At 57.4% G+C, this 20,960-nt stretch overlaps 1 protein-coding gene across 1 annotated transcript; it reads left to right on the top strand.

The window, feature by feature from the left end:
* The first annotated feature begins 555 nt into the window (after window positions 1-555).
* Window positions 556-17,629, top strand: FBXO41 (F-box protein 41). The gene is made up of 13 exons (XM_075752837.1): window positions 556-1,088; window positions 3,384-4,305; window positions 7,360-7,588; window positions 7,940-8,019; window positions 8,156-8,466; window positions 8,581-8,822; window positions 9,252-9,367; window positions 9,623-9,775; window positions 11,864-11,959; window positions 12,989-13,107; window positions 13,332-13,490; window positions 14,216-14,331; window positions 15,410-17,629. Exons 2-13 carry the CDS (start codon window positions 3,584-3,586, stop codon window positions 15,470-15,472), a joined length of 2,406 nt encoding a protein of 801 aa, XP_075608952.1. The 5' UTR covers window positions 556-1,088; window positions 3,384-3,583; the 3' UTR covers window positions 15,473-17,629.
* Window positions 17,630-20,960: the final 3,331 nt, after the last annotated feature.

A 20,960-nucleotide genomic window follows, 5' to 3' on the forward strand; every position in this document is an offset into this window, starting at 1 on the left:
ATCAAGCCAGGGTGCTTGGGGCCCAGCTGGGGACCAAGCTAAGGGTGCTCAAGGACCAGTCCAGGACCAAGCCAGGGTGCTCTGGGACTCACTGGGGACCAAGTCAGGGATGAAGCTGCGGTGCTCAGGGACTGTGTCAAAACCAAGCCGGGCTCCTTGGGTCCAGCCTAGGATGGGGAAGGAGCGATGCAGGTGCCCACGCTCGGCCATGCACCCCACACCAGCTGCCCCCGCCACCCCGCCCAGGGAGATGCTCCAGGGTGATCCCAGCAGGGACCCTGCCAGGGACAGGGGCTTTGCTGATGGGAGGCAAGGGTGGGATTGGGGGACCGGGGAGACGCAGGATGAGGCCGGCGGGCTGCCGCATGGCAGCAAGGCCCGACGGAGGGCCCGCGGTGTTCGTGGGGAGACAGGCAGAGGGAGCTGTGAAGGAGGAAAGCGGCAGAGAGAAACAGTCCGGGCTCAGGCTGCAAAGGAGGAGGAGGCGGCTGCTAGCGCTCGCCCTCCCTCCATCCCTCCATCCCTCCATCCTTCCCTCGCCCCTGCCTTCGCCAGGCACAGCCCCCCCCCTGAGCCCCGCAGCGCCCCGGGGACCCGCCGTCCGCAGGGTGCCCAGCAGCCCTCACCCTCCCGCTACCCCACCGCGGCCTTCAGCCTCTGCTCCCTTCCTCCTCCTCCTCCTCCTCCTCCTCCTCCTCCTCCTCCTCCTCCTCCTCCTCCTCCCGCAGCCACCACCCTCCCTCCTTCCCCAGGGCCTGGCTGGCATGGAGGTGCTGGCCGCAGGGAGCCGGATGCTTCCCGCAGCTCCTGCCTCCTCCCCGGGCTGCATCCCTCCTGCCCGGCATCCCTCCTCCCCGGCAGAGCCCTGAGCCGCTCCGCAGCCGCCTCCTTTGTGCACCGGAGCGGGTGTGCGTGCTCCATCCCCCCCCCACCCCACCCCGGAACCCCCCTACACCCCCCCACCCCCCCACCCCCGGCTCTCTCTCTCTCTCTCCGCTCGGCGGGGACGGTGGCGGCCGGCGGGGGAGCGGGAGAGATGCTGCCCTCGGCGGAGGAGCCGGGAGCGGGAGGTCGGCGGCGAGAAGCAGGTACGGGGCGAAGCGGGACGAGGCGCTGGGAGGCGGTGGCTTGTCCCCAGGCTGCTCCTCGCCCAGGGCCCCCGGGGAGCGGGGGGGGTGGGGGACACGGGACACACAGGCAGCGGGGACAAAGCCACTGCCAGGAGGTGAGGAGGGACCCCCTGCTCCTTGCTCCGGGGGGGGGGGGGGCTAGATGCACCCCGGTATTTCCTGGCCACCTCTCACAACCTCCCTGCACCTCATCCCCAGCCACCCTCGCCCACCGCGGTGCCACCACCCTGCTCCTTCCCACCCCGCTGCCATTGCAGCCCCAGCCGGGGAAGGATGGGGACCGGCTCACCGGCAGCATCCGCCACCCCGGCAGCCACCGCCACCCCTCTTCTCTCTCCATCCTCCCCTTCAGCCAGGCAGCGGAGCTGCCTTTCTCATTTTATCTTTTTTTGGGAGATGGGGGGGGGGGGAAAGGAAAAATGTTAAACAATGTGAAGAAAGGATCCATGATGAATCGCAGGTAGCGGCGCCGAAGCAGCCCAGGGATGGTTTTCGCCCGCTGCTGCAATTTCCCAGCTCCAGATGCCTGTGGGCTTTATTAGCGTGGCCGCGATAGTAATGACTCCGCTAATAATTTCCTTAAATCCTGGTCGTTGTTAGGGGAGTGGGAGGGAGGAGAGGTTTTGTGGGCAGGGTAGGACCTGCCCAGGATAAGGACCAGGCGATGCGTGCATTCAGACCCGCCTGGGCCAGATCCTGCCTTGGCTTATGGATGGGAATACAGAGCGAGGCTGAGCGGGTACCCCGGGAGACGCGGGCAGGGATCCAGGCCTGAGATATCGGTGGCACGATGCTGTGGCCCCATCCCTACGGTGGAAAAGCGCTTTCTCATTCCGTCGGCAGCAACCAAAGTTGCTGGTGGTGCTTTGTGTTCGCTGGGTTTCGGCTGGGCTGGCGCCAGTGCGAGGGTGCATTTTGTAACAACCCCAAAACACAACCAGACAGCTCCAGGAATCCTCTCAGCACATCTTATTTTTATTTTTTTTGCATGGATTTCTTCCCTTTATTGATTTTTCCCTAAAAAATGGTTTCCCAAACCTCGTGGCCCGGTTGTGCCCTGAAAGGGGGGGTGCTGAGCCGTGAGGGATGCCGCCCTGGGGACAAGCATGGATGGAGGGTTCAGTGCTCACCAAGGCTGGTGGCTGCGGGGTGCAGGGGGGCTCGGAAGGGTTTTAGGGTGGTGGGAAGAGCCCTCTGTAGGATATTGCAGAGGGATGAGCAAGGGATGCTCCCACCTATGGGTGCCCTCGGTGCTTTGGGGTGAAAGCACCGCAAAAATGCACCTTGATGTGTGCTAGTGCCTCCCAGGCTGGAGGAGACCACGGTGACCTCCCAAGCTGGATTTTTGCTGGCTTATCTGATTTCACAAGGGTGGGGTTCCCCACCCACCCCTTCTGATGTCTTGGAGGGTTTTGTGAGTGGGAGATAAACCAGGTCCCTGCAAAATCCCTCACTTGCCCAGGCATGGGAAGCCACCGTGTCTTCTGTATCACCAGGACATGGGAGTCCCACAGCCCTGGACAGGATCAGCAATGAGACCCAATGGCTGGGGTGGGGGACTGGAGAAGTAACTAATCCTGCTGTGAGGCTGCACGGGCTGATCGAGCAGGACTGGGTCACCCTTTGGCTGGAGGAGGTGGGTCCCAGCACCCCAGCCCCACCATCAGACACAGGGATGCTCCAGGGGCCTGGAGACCCCTGGCACTGCAGGGGCTCATTGCGTGGTGGTTAGGCAAGAAAGCACATGGGTCACCCCTCTGTGGCAAGCTCAGGGTGGATGGACAGAGATTTCCCGTGGGATGTCCACTTTCCCGATAGTTGTACTTCTTCCAAATGGTTGTGAACCTTCTGAATGGTTGGTTGTGCACTTTCCCAAGGGCTGTGAGCCTTCCCAAGGGGTGAGCGACCTTCCTGATGGTTATGCACCTTCCCGAGGGTTGCACACCTTTCCAAGGGTTGTGGAAATTCCCAAGGCTTGTGGATGCTGCCAAGATTTGTGCATCTTGCTAAGGTTTGTGCACCTTGCCAAAGGTTTTGAATCTTCCCAAGAGTTGTGGAGCTTCCCAAGGGTTCTGGGTCTTCCCAAGGTTTGTGCACCTTCCTGAGGGTTGTGCACCCTCCCAAGGGTTGTGCATGATTGGGAGGAACATGGGAGGGCAGGATGGAGGCGTAGAAGGGACCAAGAAGAAAGACCAAGGAGGAACATTCAGGGACCTGCCCTCCGTGTATCACTAACCCCGTTATCTCTTCCAGCGCTTGGCACTGGCCGATGCTGACATCCCCCCCAGAACTGCTCCACTTCCATCCCAGGGCTCTCACCCCGCCATGCCCCAGCAGAGCCACGGCCCCATCACCTGGGGCTCCCCAACCCATCCCACATGCCACCGGTCCATCCATCCCGTGCCATGAGCAGGGCTGTGTGGTTCCCCTGCACTGGGGCGTGTAGCTGAGGGATGGCCTCGCTGGACCTGCCCTACCGGTGTCCGAGGTGCGGGGAGCACAAGCGCTTCCGCAGCCTCTCCTCGCTGCGGGCGCACCTGGAGTACAACCACACCTATGAGACCCTCTACGTCCTCTCCAAGACCAACAGCATCTGCGATGCTGCCGTCTTCCCCTTGGCCACCGACGGGGCCCTGCTGACGCCGGCCGCCCGGCGGGACTACTTTGAGAGCACCTCCTTCCAAGGCAAGGACCAGCGCTTCTCCTGCGACCTTGTCCCCGCTGAGGAGCTGGAGCCGGCCCCGTCCTCCTCCCCCTCGCCCCGCTATGTCCATGAGATCGAGATCCCTCTGACGGAGATCTTCACCCGGGGCAAAGCCGTGGCGCCGGCCCCTGCGCCGCCGGCCACTATGGACGCTGCCTACGAGGAAGGCTTGGCCCGCCTGAAGATTCGCGCCTTTGAGAAGCTGGAGGTGGACAAGCGTCTGGAGAAGCTGACGGAGGAGGTGGAGCAGAAGATCGCCTCACAGGTGGGCCGGCTCCAGGTGGAGCTGGACCGCAAGAGCTCGGAGCTGGAAAAGGCAAAGCAGGAGAGCCTACGGCTCAGCCGGGAGAAGCAGGAGCTGGAGGACCGGGCATCTGAACTGTCCCGCCAGGTGGACGTCAGCGTGGAGATGCTGGCCTCCCTCAAGCAAGACCTAGTGCAGAAGGAGCAGGAGCTCACCCGCAAGCAACAGTGAGTCCTTTTCCCCCTCTCCTGGCTGCAGGGTGGGGGGAAATCAGTCCCTGACGGCAAGCCCCAAGACCTCAACACCATCACCACACCCTCAGACCACGTGCTAGGGCACAATCCCCTTGGCAATGCTCATTAGCATCACTGCTCATTGGGTTTTGCCTCTCCTCCCACATGGGCAGCATCCACATAGACCTGAGCCTCAACATGTCCATGACCAAGCTGGGTCACGTCATGTCAGACCTTGTCCCAGAGCCACTGGTGCCCCCAGGACATGGCCAGGCTGTGGATGCACCTGGCCATCCTGCTGTCCTGCCAAGGAACATGGTAGTGACCATGTTGCTGCAGCTCGCCTCTAGTGCCAAAGGCTGTACCCTGAAATCAGGGCTGGATCATCCCCTCTGGCTCCACAGCTGAGTTGTCCAGCCCTGTACAACCTGAACATCCCATTGACCTGTCCCATGGGGATACACATGAGAGGAGCCAGCTTGACCATGCCGAATCCAGGGTTTTTCTCCCAGGAAGGTGGTATAACCCAAGCAGTATGACCTCCATCTGCTGTTGGGACCGTGGCCCTGTCATTCTCATTTTCATCCCATGTTCCCCACTCAACACCCTCTTCCCACCCCAGCGCTGATCCTGAGTTTCCTTCCCGTCAAGTACTGGGTCATTTTGCCAATTGATGTCGCTTAAGCAAAGTAGACCTTGTTCTTCAGGAGTTTCTTAGCAAAACTGGAGACCACTATGGGGTCCAGAAACTCAACGAGCAGCAGGATAATGGGGAACAGTCACGGTTGTGCTGGGCTGGGAGCACTGGTGGGATTCCTCAAGGACCTGTCTTGATCCCCACCATCCTCAGCACATTCATTAATGACTTTGACTCCAAAATAATGACTGTGGCTCAGAAACAAATTTCACAGGATTTGCTGGTGGTAGGGATGGTTCTGGGGTGAGGAGTGGGATGATGCTGGGGCTAGATAAGGGCAACACCTCTTGGGTTGGATGCACGTGTATGGGACAGGCAATGGGGAGGTTGGGGGCTGCCATCAGTGGGTTTGTGCGTGTTGTCCAGGGAGCATCTTGGGGGTGTGTGGTGGCAGGAAGAGGGCCAAGGGATGGAGAAGGCTGGAGCAGAGCCTGGAGAGATGTGAGAGAGAGCAGATGGAGGGTAACCGGTGGGTTAAACTCAATTTGTCCGGTCCTGGGTGGAGCCTGGATGCTGTTGCCACCCAAGAACCTGGGTTTATACCCCAAAACTACCTCCCGGACCTCCCTTTCCTTAGAGGAACCCTCCTGCCCCTTGACTGTCCCCATGGGTCTCCAAACTCCTCCAGCCAGAGCAACAAAATCACTTGCCAGGTTGCAGAGGAAGCACGTGAGGAGCTGATGAAGAGAGACCTCTTTTTCCTAGACGTGGGGAAATCATCAGAAATCATTTTCATCGGCAAAGCTGGTTTCACCCTTCCCCAAGAATAAAACATTGCCCAGGACATTTCCCAGCCCTGCCAGTTCTGAAACACCACCAGGTCGTTGTCCCCGTGGGAGGCTTCTTGCTCCTGGGCTCCCTTTGCTTTGCCGGGGGTGTTTTTCCACCCGGTTGATGGGAATGAGAGAGGTGCCGGTGATAACCATCAGCATCACCTTACACCCACCGTGCCAGAACCCCATTTGCCTTCCAAATCTCCCGGGTGTCCTCGCCAGGAGCCTTCCCAAATTGTTACCGGGGAGCTCCCAGGCTCACCCTGCAATTGCCATTGGGTGCAATTAATTGGTAATTAAATGGCAATTAATAACCAGCAACAGGAATTATGTCACTAAGGGCTGCCCCCTCCTTTTCCTTCGCACTCCTGTGCAGATTGGTGTGGATGGGTGTGCGCGGTCAGGTGTGCACTGTTGGGGGTGTGCAGTTGGGTGCGCATGGTCGAGTGTGCACAAGACAGGCGTGCAGAGCTGTGTTTGCGCATCTGCAGGGGTTCGTGGCGCTGAGCAAAGTGTGAGAGCGGTTGTGCATGTGTGCGTGTGCACCGTCAACTGTGCGGGTGTGATCAGTGCTGGGTGTGCGTGTGATCGACTGTACGCGTGCCTGGGGCTGTGTGCCTACGCCTGCTCAGGCTGCTGCCTGCATGTGGGTCAGGGTGTACATCTGTATTTGTGTTTTCATGGTGCTTGTGCATGCAAGGGTGGCTCTGCGCATGCATAGGGTGCACTTGGGCGTATGCACAACAACTGCGCGTGTGCGCGTGCCTGGGTGTACACGTGTGAGTTCACGGGGCACGTGCATTTGCAGGGGTGCGGTGGCCGGCTGGGTCTGGCTGCGTGTGTTTTCAGGAGGTGTGCACTCGTGGGGGTGTGATGGCTGCGTGTACGTGCCCAAGTTTTTGGGAAGCGGATGAGGTCGGTGCGTGTGTGTGTGCCTGCGCGCACACGTGTGCGGGGTGGGACAGGGCTGCCTTGGGTCGCAGAGCCGCCAGCACTCTCTACCCCAAAGCTGGCTGCATTTTGGGGATGACATCTCAGCATCTCAGCAGGGCAAACCCTGCCCATCCGCAGACTTGATGCTCCCGAGAGCCTGCTAATTATTGTGTTAACGAGGGAGCCAGAGCCCTGCAACTACCGGGCTTAACGGGGTATGGGGCTGAGCGGGGTTTAAGGACTTCAGGCTGGTGTTAAGGTCTTTCCTTTAAGTCTGCCCCGAATGAGGCAGGGTACCACTGCCATCCTCCTCCATCATCCCACCGCACCATCACCATCCTCCTCCCTCCGCTCCATCGCGCTCAGGGGCTCGACTCCAGTCCTGGGAGCGATGTACATCCCAACGACGGGGTGTACATCCCACCCTGCATGCCGGGAGCATCGCTTGGTCCCTGCTCTGCCCCAAACCGTGCCCAGGAGCCGTCTGGGTGGGCACAGACCCAAATCGGGCTGATGATGGAACGGTCCGGATGCGCGCGAGCATCTTTGACCCCCCCCGACCCCAGCTCGCAGAGAGGGATGGAGGTGCTTGACAGAGACGGGTGGGAAAGGATCGGGGTGTCACCCGCTGGTCCCTTCATGCAGGGAGGTGCTGCAGATCGACCAGTTCCTGAAGGAGACGGCCGCCCGCGAGGCCAATGCCAAGGTTCGCCTCCAGCACTTCATCGAGGAGCTGCTGGACCGGGCAGACCGGGCCGAGAAGCAACTCCAGATCATCAGCAGCAGCTGCGGCACCACCCCAAATGGCAGCCTGGGACGCTGCGGCACGCCGGGGGCCAAAGCCGCCGGCCGACTGGTACCTCCGCGGGCACAGGCACGGGCACCCCAGCGGCTTCGGGCATGCATCCTTGTGGCTTCTCTGATGGCTGCAGAGGGTTGAGCAGGGGAGTGGGAAGTGTAGGGACCCCCATCTCGTTCCTGTGAGGAAATGGATAATCCTGGGGTGGTGGATCCCAAAGAGAAGTTGCTTCTTGGTGGGTCTGTATTTCCATGGCAAGCATGAGCAAGGTGCTGGGTGATGCTGGAGATGCTCTTCTGCATCCCATTTGGGGATGACCTTACCCCAAAGTGCAGCTGGGTGAATTATCAGGGTCATCTCCCTCGGTTGCACCACTCACATTTTGGGTTTCACCACGTTGGCTCCTCTTGTCCTATGTCCCTGCAGAGAGACCGGCACCCGGGGCCAGGGGCAGCTGCGCACGGTCCCTACGGCGTATCCAACCAGCGCTCCTCCTCCAGCACCGGGTGAGTCCCCTGTCCACACTGCCAGTTTGGGATTTTAATGGGATGCTTATTTTTGGGGGGGGGGGGGGCAAAGGGGTTATGGGAAAGGGGACGCACACCCCGATGAATGCTGAGGCCAAGCATCCCTGTCCCCCAGTGCCTCAAGCCGGGCGAAAGCCGTGTCGCAGAGCTCGGGCTGCTACGACAGCGACAGCGCAGAGCCGTGCCCCACCGACGACACCGCCGACGGGCATCCCTACCCGGCACGGGACGGCGCCCGGGGCTCGGGGCTGCGCCGGCAAGCCATCCAAAACTGGCACCGCCGGCCCTACCGCAACAGCACCGAGGGCGAGGAGGGCGACGTCTCCGACGTGGGCTCCCGCACCACCGAGTCAGAGGCCGAGGGCTGGGAGCCGGACGGACCCGGATCCGCTGCATCCCGACCCACCGGCAGCTGCCGGCTGACGGGTGAGACCGCGCCGGGCTCTTCTGGTGGGGTGGGAGGATGGGGGACGGGGACGGCATCCCTTTCTGGCCGTCCTCCCCGGCCACCAGTGGCAGCTGACAGTGGGTGTCCCACAGCCAGGACCGAGGGGCCCGGGGGCAAGGTGGGACGGCTGGAGAGGGGCAGTCCGGGCCACTCCAGCGAGGTGATCAGCCCCGAGATCCTCAAGATGCGAGCGGCTCTTTTCTGCATCTTCACCTACCTGGACACCAAGACCCTGCTGCGGGCGGCCGAGGTGTGCAAGGACTGGAAATTTGTGGCCCGGCACCCGGCCGTGTGGACACGGGTGCTGCTGGAGAACGCCAGGGTGTCCTCCAAGGTACCAGGGATGGGGATGGTACTGCCCAGGGCAAGATCTTTCTTCCAGAACGGTGAGGCTGTGCAAGCAGCTCACTTGCGCTGACTCTCACACCGCTGTGGTCGTGGGAACGTGGGTGCACACAGCTGTGTGCTCGCACCAGCGGCTGGATGCATTGCACGTTCACACGTGCATGCTTGTGGGCATGAGCTCACATGTGCACAAGTTTTCATGTGCTTTTGTGGTCACACGCATGATGTTGTTGCACGCATTCTTGCGTGACCCTGTATGTGCATTTTCACATATTTATGGCATGGGTGTGCATGCAGAAATGCCTCTGTGCGTGTGTGCATGCGTGTGCACACATCTGTCCAAGACGACCAAGGAGGGGTGGCATACGGCACGCCGAGGGCATTCCCCCCTCGGTGATGGCCACCCCTGTCCCCCCAGTTCCTGGCCATGCTGTCTCAGTGGTGCACCCAGATGCACTCCCTCACCCTCCAAAACCTCAAGCCACGCCAGCGGGGGAAGAAGGAGAGCAAGGAGGACTACATGAAGAGCACACGGTGAGTCCTCACGTCCTGGGCACCCTCCTCCCTCAGCCAGCACCGCTGGTCCTCAGGGAAGAAGATGCTCCATGAGCCTCAATGTCCTGTTTCCACTGGCGGATGTTCATTGCACACTGGTTCCTGTTCCGGTTTTGGGCATCCTGGAACCATGGATCTCCATGGGACATGTCATCCTCCTGGGGTGGCCCCAGGGTGGCCATGGGGAGTGTGAATGCAGATGTCCATGCCTGACTCTGCCTCCATCCCTGGCAGGGGCTGCTTGGAAGCCGGGCTGGAGTCCCTGCTGAAGGCGACGGGCAGCAACCTCCTCATCCTCCGCATCTCACACTGCCCCAACGTGCTGACGGACCGCTCGCTCTGGCTGGCCAGCTGCTACTGCCGGGCCCTGCAGGCTGTCACGTACCGGTAAGGATGGCCACCGGCATTCCCCCTTGCCCACGGGGACCAGCTGGTTGCCTGGCTGGGAGAAGGCTGGGAACATCCATGGGATGTGCTGGGACTCCTCTGATGCCCGTCCTCATTCCCTGTCAGAACACGGCCCATCTGGCCAGGTGTGAAGGACCCACACTTCTGTGTCCACAGCTCAGTAGCAGCCCCAGTCTCCAGTGTCCCCAGTGCAAGCTGTCCTTGCGACTGTCATCCTCTTCCGGCGTGTTCCCATGCAGATGTTTCCCTTCCAGCTCTATTCCCACCATCCTGTTACCGATCTCACCCCAGCTGCAGGCGTGACCAGGGTCTTGGTATGACATGCTGCTTTATATTAGAGAAGGGTTAAGAAGAGGTGCATCAACACTAAGACCCAGTGAGGTCCCACCTGACTGTCACCCCCTGACAAAGGCTTCTAATGAGAAGAAGAGACCTCAGGGTCCCTCTGTCCTGGGAGGGAGGAACAGCTCTGCCATGGGCTTACTAAGACTCAACTTGGAGACCCTGCCCAAGAGCAAGGACACAACGCCCATGATAGTGTATGTCCTGGAGGAGGTCACAGGTCCTGGAGGAGAACACTGACAGCCCCTTGGTCTTAGTCACCTTTTGAAGAGGCTCTGCATCCCATGGAGACATGATTTAGCTTTCCTGCACTCTCAAGGAGGATGATCCTTGCTTGGCTGCACCCTGCAGATCACTGCTTCAGCCTTCCTTCAGCTTCACCTGCAGCCGATGGGTGTCCTTGTCCAGCCCAGGATGGAGAGTCCTTCGTGTTGGAAAGCACAATCAGCTAGCTCCTCCACATTGAACCAAGCCAGCTTGGACGCGGCTCTGATCTGGAGATCCCACACCATGAGGCAGCCCAGTGCTGCCGGGTTTAACCCAAAGACTCCTTCATCAGCCCTTCCAAGGGCGTTAGAGCAAGCCCAAGCGCTCCTGGCACATTCCTAACCTGTGACTCTGAGTCATGCTCTAATTAACCCGCCGTGCTCGCAAGGGGCTCTTGGCAGGCATCTTCAGTGGAGACGTGTGAAATGCTCAAGATAACACCCATCATTTATTTTTAGGCTTGCCTGAAGTTTTGAAGTAGGTCATTTAGAGTTAGGAAGTGTGGCCTTGGTCTTCAGGAGGGAGCCCAGTGCGGAGAATCGGTCAGGGGCCTCTATTTGGGTTGGTAGCATCAGGACAACACTCTCTGACATCTCTCCTGCATTGACTCGGTGCAGGGAGCTGACGGCATCAGTGAAAGCTCCTCTGAGCCAGTGGCACAAAAGTTGGGTGTCAGGCAGCGTGGCTGTGCCCAATCAGTGCCATGGCTCACAATAAACCTACACCTCCACTATGCACGAATCCAGCAGCATCCCATGAGGCCTGTTTTGATACCTCTAAAAAGACCAAGGAAGAGCCCACAGCAAACCTCTGCAGTGATGTTTGGCCAACAGCCACCTACAGACATGGTAGCACAACCCCAGAGCTGGTACAGAGGCCATGGAGCAGCCACTTTCCTTCACTGAAAGTTACGTCCCATCAGCTGAAACATCTTTACCACCTCCTGGCACCTTCCCCATCCAGGCTGGGCAGGTGGCAAGTGAAACCAGCCCAATGGGATCTGCAGGGACGTTGTATTTGCTCTGCAAGGGTACACTGCCTGGCAGTCTCAGTTCAATCACTTGCCACCTTTGCATCTGGAAGACTTCTGCCTTCACCTTCAACCTCACCTTCAACCACCAACCTCACCTTCAATCACCAACCTCACCTTCAACCACCAACCTCACCTTCAGCCTTACCTCCAAACTCATCTTCAATCTCACCTTCAACCTCACCTTCTTCCATTTTTCTTGACATCACACATCCGTAGGCACAATTCCAGACAGAAAAACCTTCAGCCTTCCTGCATGGGTTGGTGTCAGGACTGTCTGGTTCATGGGCAGATCGTGGCTTATAAATAATGACCAGATTTGTACCTCCAGGTGCAGAGAGATGTAGTAGCACGGAGGCTGCAGACACAGCCCCCAGGGCAGCATCGCTGCCAGTGGGGTCCACCACGTGTTCTCTGTGTTTTTCCAGGAGCTCTACGGACCCCGTGGGTCATGAAGTCATCTGGGCCCTTGGAGCAGGTTGCAGGGACATCATCTCCCTCCAGGTCGCACCTCTGCATCCGTGGTAAGAGTCATGCTAGGAGGGGACCAGGCTGAGGGTGAGGGGCACCACTGGGCTTGAAAGAAATTGGGTCCCTGATCCAGATTTGCTTTTGGGGATGTCCTTGTGGGTTGAGCAGCAATTCTGGAGGCTGGTTTGGGGTACTGGGACCTCAGCCCCACCCCTCCCTCTGAAGGCTGGGAGCTGTTGGGTGTAGGCATCTCCCTGCCGAGCCAGGAATGTTTACTGGGAGGCTGCTAACTTCAGAGATGAAAGGGAAGCGGTGGTGGGTCTGGTAGGTGACACCAAACATCAAATGCTTGTCTGAGCTCCTCACTGCTCATATAACAGCAGCCCTGAAGGGCCTGGATGGTTTTAAAAGCGTGTTGAGTCACTGCTTAGGGAGACGACCGCAGTTGCTCTCGCTTTGGAAAAGCATTTAGGGGGTGTGAAGATGCTGGCAGTTCCCCACCCCGCAGCATCTGGATGCTCAGGAGTTCATGGCTCACAGAGCAGGTCACTCGGCTCCTCGGTTCCATGCCATGGGGCTGCCTCCTGGTCATTTCTTCTTGCCCTGGGAGGTTTGTTGCAATGTCATGTCTCCCATCAGTCTGGATGGAGGTGTACAGAGGGGGTTGTCTCTTAGCAGAAGTTGGATGTCAAGTCCCTGATGGCTTGTTTCTTCCCCGGGGGAAACACCACATGGCATGTAGGCTTCTCTGCCTGAGCTACAGGTTAGGTTCCCTCTACTGTTTTGATCACTGCAAGCAACAGAGCTCAGGGCCTCTTTCAGATCTCCAGAGGTGGAGGGTTTGGGGCAGAAGGACTTCACTGAGAGCACAGACCTGCCCTTCCTGGTTGCAGCACAGCCCATGGTAGTTGCTCAGATGGAAACATCTGCTCTGGAGACACCTCCTTCCAGTGTGGTGGACCCCTGGGTTGGTGGGGTGAGAGAGGTCCCATCCCCAACACCACTCATGAGAGCACTTCTGGTGGGGGGGGGATGAGCTTTTCTGCCAGCCCTCCCCATCTCTTTCTTCTTCATCTTCCCAGCCAGCAGCCGACGCGTTTCAGCAACCGCTGCCTTCAGATGATCGGACGGTGCTGGCCGCACCTGCGGGCACTGGGCATTGGAGGGGCAGGCTGTGGCGTCCAGGGACTGGCGTCCTTAGGTAGGCAGCTCTCCTCCGATGGGACAAGAAGGGGACCTTGCTGGAGGCAGGGTATACTCCTAGGAGATGCCCCATGGGGATCTCAATGGCAAAGGCCACCCCAAGGACCATGGGTGCACACTGCCCCTCCTTTCTGCCACCCATCCCTCCTACCTCCCCATTCCCATTGGTTGTCCTCACCCTTTCCCCGTGGGGCGCTGACAGCGGGTGCTCTGTCCTTCCAGCCCGAAACTGCATGCGGCTTCAGGTCCTGGAGCTAGACCACGTGGCAGAGATCAACCAGGAGGTTGCAGCAGAGGTGTGTCGAGAGGGGCTGAAGGGGCTGGAGATGTTAGTGTTGACCTCCACGCCAGTCACTCCCAAAGCCCTACTGCACTTCAACAGTGAGTAGCAATGCTGGAGGGCAGTGCATAGCATCGTTCATTGACCAAAAGGCCACCAGACATCCAGATCCATGACCCAGACCCTGCCTTCCAGCCCCTCCCACAGGAACCCACTGCCATCACCAGAAGGTCCTGGGAGCTCTGTGGTGGAAGGTTTCTAAGAGGGGATCCAACAACTCCCTTTCAAGGATGACTTAAGAAGAGCTGATCTTGCCTTGAGCCATAGGAAGGATGGAGACACTCCCTCCATGCTCCACTCAGTGTAATCAAGGCCTCAGTGTCTGTGACACACTTGAGGTTCACCCTGGTGTATCTGAGTTTGGAGTCACACCATTTACTGAAGCCATTTGCCAGGACAGGAGCTCTGGGGGGGTGCAGCCAGCAGGAAGGTCTGTTTGAGGTGCCATTCCTGGTAGTCATGGCACATATAACTGTGGTTGGACTTGCTGGGAACCCACCTATGTGGGTAGAAGAGTAAAGGTTTCCCAAATAAGAGGTAGGACTGCTGAATTGGGATGGGACAACTGGGAACCATCTCGTAGACCACCGTTTTCCCTACAGAGGTCTTGGTCACCAAGAATGGATCTCGTCCATCTTCAGGGTGAGGTTTCCTCAAATGCATAAGGCTTTGAGGAGCACTGGGTGGGTTTTAGAGTCCATCCTGGCTATGGGGAGGCTATCTTCTCACCAGGTATGGTGAGGCCAGGCAGTATCTCTGCCCCCAGGTGTGTGCCGGAACCTGAAGTCCATCGTCGTGCAGGTGGGCATTGTGGACTACTTCAAGGAGCCCCACAGCCCTGAAGCCAAGAAGATGTTTGAAGAAATGGTGAACAAACTCCAGGTAAAGCATGCCATTCCCATGTCACCCATGTGCCACCAGTCTTGTGTCCCCATGGGGTCTGAGGACAAATTCTTGCCCACCGCTGAAGTTTCTCAATAGAGAACATTTTACCTCACCAGGGACATCCCAAAGGCTCGCTGTCCTTCAGATACACACGCCCCAAAGGCTGAAACAAGATCTAACATGCTGCGATTCCTTCCCATTGCTTTAACCAGGACTGCTTCTTTTCTCTGTGGGTCTCTTCCCCGGGGACAGAAAAGGGCTGTTGCCTCCTCCACAGGGCCACCTACTTGTCAAACACTGCGAAGTGATTTAAAATCCACCCATGAAAGCAGAAATAGGGTTAATTTCAGTTAGGCTGAGCGGCAGACCTTGCTTGGCTTGTGATGCTCAGCAGGGCTTGGGCTGTCCTGGATCTGTTCAGGGTCTCCAAGGCAGACATCTCCATCTGTGTCCAAGGGAAAAAATAAGTGCCTCCATTTCACTTCATCCTCTGTTGACTTCATCCTGCAGCAGGTTGGGCATCCGTGCGGGCGTAAGGTGAAACTCCCATGAGATGCAAAACAGGACTTGGGGACAGAGGCCCACCCGTGCAGTCAGATGGGGTCAGATAACTCATGCGGTTCCGGCTCCACCACCAAGCCCTGGCAAGGGAACATCAGTGGACAGCGAGACAGACACACGTCCACCTCCAGTCTGGGCTGGGGGGTCACCTTCAGAAAAGAGTCATTTCAGAAGGGCTTTCCTTGTGTGGCCGCTCACCGCCATGCTTTGCAAATCCCATCTGCCCCTCCATGTTGATGTCATCTGCCTCAAACTAGTACTGTCCTCTGGAAACAGTGTTTTTAACCAAGCAGAAAACAAATCCAGAGCTAGCTTCAAGGCCATGGGATTAAGAGGTATTGAGCCAGTCATGCAAGGAAGCCAAATCCCCATGGGATGCAGTAGTGGGGATGGGACCAGGGTGGACCCCTTCCATGGTGGAGATTTGAGATGTCCTCTCTTCTCTCTTGCTCAACCTGCGGGGCAGCGAGACTGCCAGGTCCTGCACCCACCATGCTCTCTGCTCCTCTTTCAGGCCCTGAGGAAGAGACCCGGCTTCTCCAAGATTTTACACATCAAAGTGGAAGGAGGCTGTTAGACCTTCAGGGAACCACAAAGCACATTCCCTCCTCTGCCCAGCGGAGCCAAAGGCCCCACGAAACCAAACCCACCATCTGCCGCTCATCCGTTGCCGGACCTGGAGCACGGAGACACCGGCCCATGCACAAAAAACCCCAAATTCTTGCAGGCCTTAGTGACTGGCAGCTGGCACTCGTCCCCAGGGCCACCTCATGGGCGAGAAGGTGCTACTTAAAGAAATTTTTCAGCTGCGCAAAGAGGCAGGGCTACGCTCTTTCCCGGGAGGGAAGATGTCTTTGAACCCTCCGCGGCTGCTCGTTGCCAAGGATCCTTGTTTGGGGAATATCTTTTTCTTCGAACTTTCTTTCTGGGGCTTTTTTTTTTGCCATTTGATGGTGTGGGAGATGAGGATGGTTCAGCAGAGCGCTGGGCTCGGTGCCGCTGTGTCACAGCTGGACCATCCCCATCTTCTCCGTGGGCTGGTGGAAGTGGGGTGGGAAGGGGTCGTTCCTCCAGAGGAAATGGTGCCCAGGGTTTTTGCTCGTTTTCATTTCATTTGTTTAACAGAAGGGCACCCAAACCTGGGTGAATACTGCCCAGAAACCAGCAGCCGTGACAGATGGCAGAGCTGCATCTTGGGGGCTGTAGGAGCCAGAGGACAGCAGGAGAGATGGTCACTCTTCCAGAAGTTTCCAACCTCACCTCTTCTCCACCCAAACCTTCCTGCAAAGGCAATAAACCGTCTCCAAAATCCTTGTTCACCAGGAAACACGGGTCATGCTTCTGTCCCCACCAACATCCACCACCCGCTCAGGCTTCCTCCGGAGCAAATTGTCCCTTGCAGAGAGAGGGACAGGCATGGGATACCCACGTTTGCCATCTGATCGCCTCCCCGAGCAGCCTGAAGGAGAAGCCCTGGCCAAATTGTCCTGAAATACAAAGCTGCTGGTGAAAGCACCAACCCAGCTGCCCTGGTAGATCCCTTATCTATGGTCATGGCTGGGTTTTTTACTTCTGCTTTTTTCTTCCGGCTGTCTTCTGCCTGCAAGGACATCATCACCCCCCAAAATACCCTTCTTTTTCCAAAGAAAAAAGGTTTTTGAAAGGCATCCAGCAGGGTCAGGTGTCTCCATCCTCCACCCTGGGGAGAAGGTGCCAGGAGATGCCCATGCCATGGGGGACACCCATCACAGCACTGCCAGCAGCAGGGACGCACCGTCCTTAACCACAGCCCCCTGCCACCCCGAGCCCCAACCGGGCGTGCTTGGACCTGACATGCTGAGCTGAGAGGAGCCAACTGGGAAGAGCAGATTTTTGGGGTTTTTCCTCTCCTCTGGGCCATCGTTGGAGGTTTCAGTGTGTGTTGGCCAGCATGGCTGCAAGGAGACAGCCCTTCCCAGGGCATCTCCCCTCCTCCAGCCCTCCCAGGCTGATGGGCTGCCATGGAGCATTCCCCAGGGAGGGAGAAGGCTGCAGACCTATCCTGGTATCATCTTCCTCATCCACGTTATGAGAGATGCAGACCTCAGCCGGGAGCTCCCAGAATGCTGACAGACCTTGTGGACCCTGATAGAAAATAAAGTCTGTTCCAAATTGCTGAAGCTGGTGGTGGACTGGAGGCAGGTCCTGGGTCTCCAACCCCAGAAGGAACCTCAGGAGACCATTTCATCCACCCCTCATCCCATCTACGCTGTCTCCTCCAAAGCAGGGTTGGGTTTTTTGGTCATAATCCCCCATTTGAAGCACCTCCATTCCCCTGCTGACTGCAGCTTTCCAGGAGAAGGCTGTTCCCTGTATGCACAAAATGTGGGAGCTCAAAAAAAAACACCTGCAAGAAACTACCACGTCCCACCATGACCCCATGGGCAACATTGGATGAGCTCCCCGGCACCGGAGACAAGCTCCCCACTGTGCCCGCTGCAGGTTTACCTCCATCCCGGGGAGGCTGGGACACAGGTAATCCAGGGGCAAGAGGAGCAAGGGATGCCCCGACCAGCAAAAAAACCCACCCAGCAAATCTACAACCCCCAGAGGACCACCCAGCTACCATCCCATGAGCGTGGTCCCAGTGGAGATGTCACCATTCAAAACAGCGCAGAGACTTGTGAAATTCCCATTAAAAAAAAAAAAAAAAGGTAAGTATTTATTTCTATAAAGAAAAGGAGAAAAAAAAAAAGATTTTAAAGGAAAATTATATACTCAGCATGTTTATACACTCTATGCTTAAAGACTATCATGTTGGAGAGTTGTGTCCGAAGACTGAAGGTGGCTGCTCCGGGTTTGCTGCGTGCCTGCACCCGGCCCCTCGCCCAGCTCCTCCTGGTCATGGGGAAGGGAGGATGGGTGTTGGGAAGCAGGGGGAGATGTCGAGGACTCTTGAAGAAACCTGTGCTCACCAGCGAGGCTGGTGTGGCTGCTGGTGCCGTTGGTGGCCGTGGCTACTGGTGGCTGTGGTGGTGTGGAGCGTGGCTGGGTGTGTGACATCCCCGTTCCCTCGCTGCCACAACAGTTTTGTAAGTCACGGCAGGACAACCTCACCCAAATTTGGTGCTTCGGTGTATTGCTGAGACCAGACCAAACCGTCCACCTCCCCTTGGGGCATTCCCAAAAAGTCCAACTTCTGGCTTAGCAAAGCCAGGTTTTTACAAAAATCCTATGATGACACAAAAGCTTGAGCAGGTTCAAGGATTGGAAGATGGAAAGTGGGTTTTTTCCCCCATTTTGCCTGGGCTTGGACAGGTCTCGTCCTCCTCCTCCTCCTCCTTGGTTGGGGATGAAGGTGGCTGACACAGTGACACAGGCTTGGTGGTAATGAGAGCCCTTCGTCTCCCTGGCCCTCCCAGTGGCTCCTAATTGCCTAAGTTGTTAATGGCAACGAGCTCATTAACGGCTCTGCATTTCTTCTGCTGAAATGTCATATTGATGGCTTCCCTGCTGCTTTCCCTCCCCATCCCGCCAGCACGTGGCCCCGTTCGCTCCTCCATGAACCCCCATCGCCCACCCCCCATCCCTACGGGATGCTCAGGCAACGCTGCCCGTGGCCGTAGGATTCACCACGTTGGTCGTAGGGTTTCAACCCCATTTCCTCTGCAAACGATGGAGATGCACAGAAATACCAAATCGCCTGGGAAAGCCTTGAAATCACACAGGTGCTGGTAGGGAAGGGACAGCTGCAGCATGAGCTCAACCCCATACTAGACCCTAGAGAAGCCCCAGCGGGGCTCTGCAATGACAATCCCCAGCAAAAGCCAGGGCACAGCCGCCCAACCCGGCACGAGCATCAGCAGCGAGGAGCTTTTCGTTCAGGGTCATGGTGATGGCCAGACCTGGCAGGGGCTGGATGGACGGTGCTGCCGCTTCCTGCCAGACCTGGGTCCTGCAGGACCAGTTTTGGGGGGATTTATTCCTTTTCTAGTGAGTTTGCCCAAAGTTTCCCCACGGCCAACGCTCGTGACATTCCTCTTCTCTTGAATTTGGGTGCTCATCAGGGATCTCAAGAGGAACAACACCAGCAAAGCCAGCTCGGAGGCCAAATTTATCCCAAATCCGTGTTTTTCTGTCTCCCTTGCGTGTTGGATTTTGCTCGTCATCCATCACTCCGAGTCCTCAGGTGCCGGGGATGCTCCGGGGACCGGCTGCCTCCTCCTGCCTCCATCCCTGTGTCCCCAGCTTGGGGGGGGGGGCAGGGCTGTAAGGTCTCGAGGAAAATGGGAACCCCCAGATCGGCTCCATCCAAGATTTTTAAACCTCTTTATCAAACAGAGAGGTTAAAAAAAACTATCCCACCTCTCGCCGTGTGTCACGGTCCCAGCTGCCACCCCAGGCACAACCACAGCTGGGTCTTGGACAGCTTGTTTGGATCCTCCAAAAGGCTCTTGAAATTGGTTAAAACAGAACAAAAATCCCCATGAGAAGCGTTGATAAAGGCTCTTAAAGCAGTTGAACATCACTTTCTCTCGGCTTTTAAGAGGAGCCCACCCCAGGAGCTGGCACATCGCTTCAGCCTCTCATTTTGGGTTGAAAACCTGCAGGTTCGGGTGGAGAGAAAGCATTTGGGAATCCGTGCCAAATGACAAAATGCTTTTAAAAAAAAAAAAAACAAAAAAACCACCAAACAGGGAGTGGGGAGATTTTTGCAACCAGAGATGGTTTGTGACCGAAGCATCGCGGGGTGTTTTTGCAAGGCGAGCGGTGGCGATGCACGACCTTCCCCATCGGTGGGAGGTAAAATAATCCCCGCGGCGGGTGAAACGGTCCCTCCTGCCCCGAGGAAAAGCTGCTGCACATCCTTCCCTGGTGTGCGGCAGCAGGGAGAGGAGGGAAAACTGCCTGAAAGCAGGAAAAATGGGATTTTCTGATCCAGCCTCGGGATTGAGCCCCGTGGAAGGGGGACGAGGCAGGCTGGGGCCGGGGACAAGCGGGTGCAATGGTGCGGGAGGGCTTTTGGGAAGCGAGCGCGGTAACGCACACTTGCTTAGAGATAATCAGAGGATGTGCTCCCCGGGGGGAGAGAAATATATATATATATATACAGGAATCAATTGCAATTGTTTCCCGAAAGCACTTCACAGCGGCGTTTGCTCCAGCGGAAGCTCAGCCCCCAGTGAGCAATTTCCGAGGGGCCCTGTACAGCGACCTCCCCCCTCCCGAAAGGTAGCGAGTTTGCCTCCTAAGTTATTTTTTTAAATCTATATAAATTTAGGTCTATTTTAGTCTTTCGCAGCGATGTGCCAGTGTCTGGAGAACCAAACATCCCTTTTCCCGCCCTGCCCCACGGTCCCTTGATGCTAAACCGGGTCCTCAATGCTGAACCTGCCAGCGGATGCTGCGCTGGGGGGGGAGCAGCGGGGATAGGGGTGCAGCCCAAAATGGGGGGGTGGCAGCAGCAGGGTACAACGAGAGAGCGGGCAACGGGGCGGCTGCTGCCCCTCAGCCGTGGGAGACCGTGGGTTTAGCACTTTGGTTGGTACTATCACCTGTAGATGCACTTTGATGTTGTTGCTTTGAAACTTTGCCGAGTGTAAACAATGTGTATTTAAAGAATTACAAAAAAAAAAAAAAAAAAACAAACCCCAAAACAAAACGTGTAAAGAGCTATTTTATGATTCAGTGTTGAATAAAGACTCTTGAGATTGAGGTGGGGTTTTCACTCTCCTGAGGAAACACATCAAACCAAGGGCAGTGCTGGCCAGCTCCAGCACCAAACCAGTAAGACCAGTTGGTGTCTGGGGCTGACTGGAAGCATCCCGCCTCCCTCTCCCAGCAGGCACAGGAGTTGCAGGGCCCACGGTCTCCGTTGGTCCAGCCCCATGGGGCACAAAGTGGGGTACGGGGACAGTGTTGGGGGATCAGCCTGCCCCGGGTCTGGGCTGCATGGGAGCATTTGGCAGCTCAGGATGCTGCGAGGCCAGAGGGAGCGGTGGGCAAAGGGAGGGCCATCCCCACAAGAGTTGAGGTTGAACATTTTTGTACTAGTTCTTTGCTGAAAAAAAAAAAAAAAAAAAGAA

This window comes from Balearica regulorum, chromosome 4, assembly GCF_011004875.1.
Source record: "Balearica regulorum gibbericeps isolate bBalReg1 chromosome 4, bBalReg1.pri, whole genome shotgun sequence".
Lineage (NCBI taxonomy): Eukaryota > Metazoa > Chordata > Aves > Gruiformes > Gruidae > Balearica > Balearica regulorum.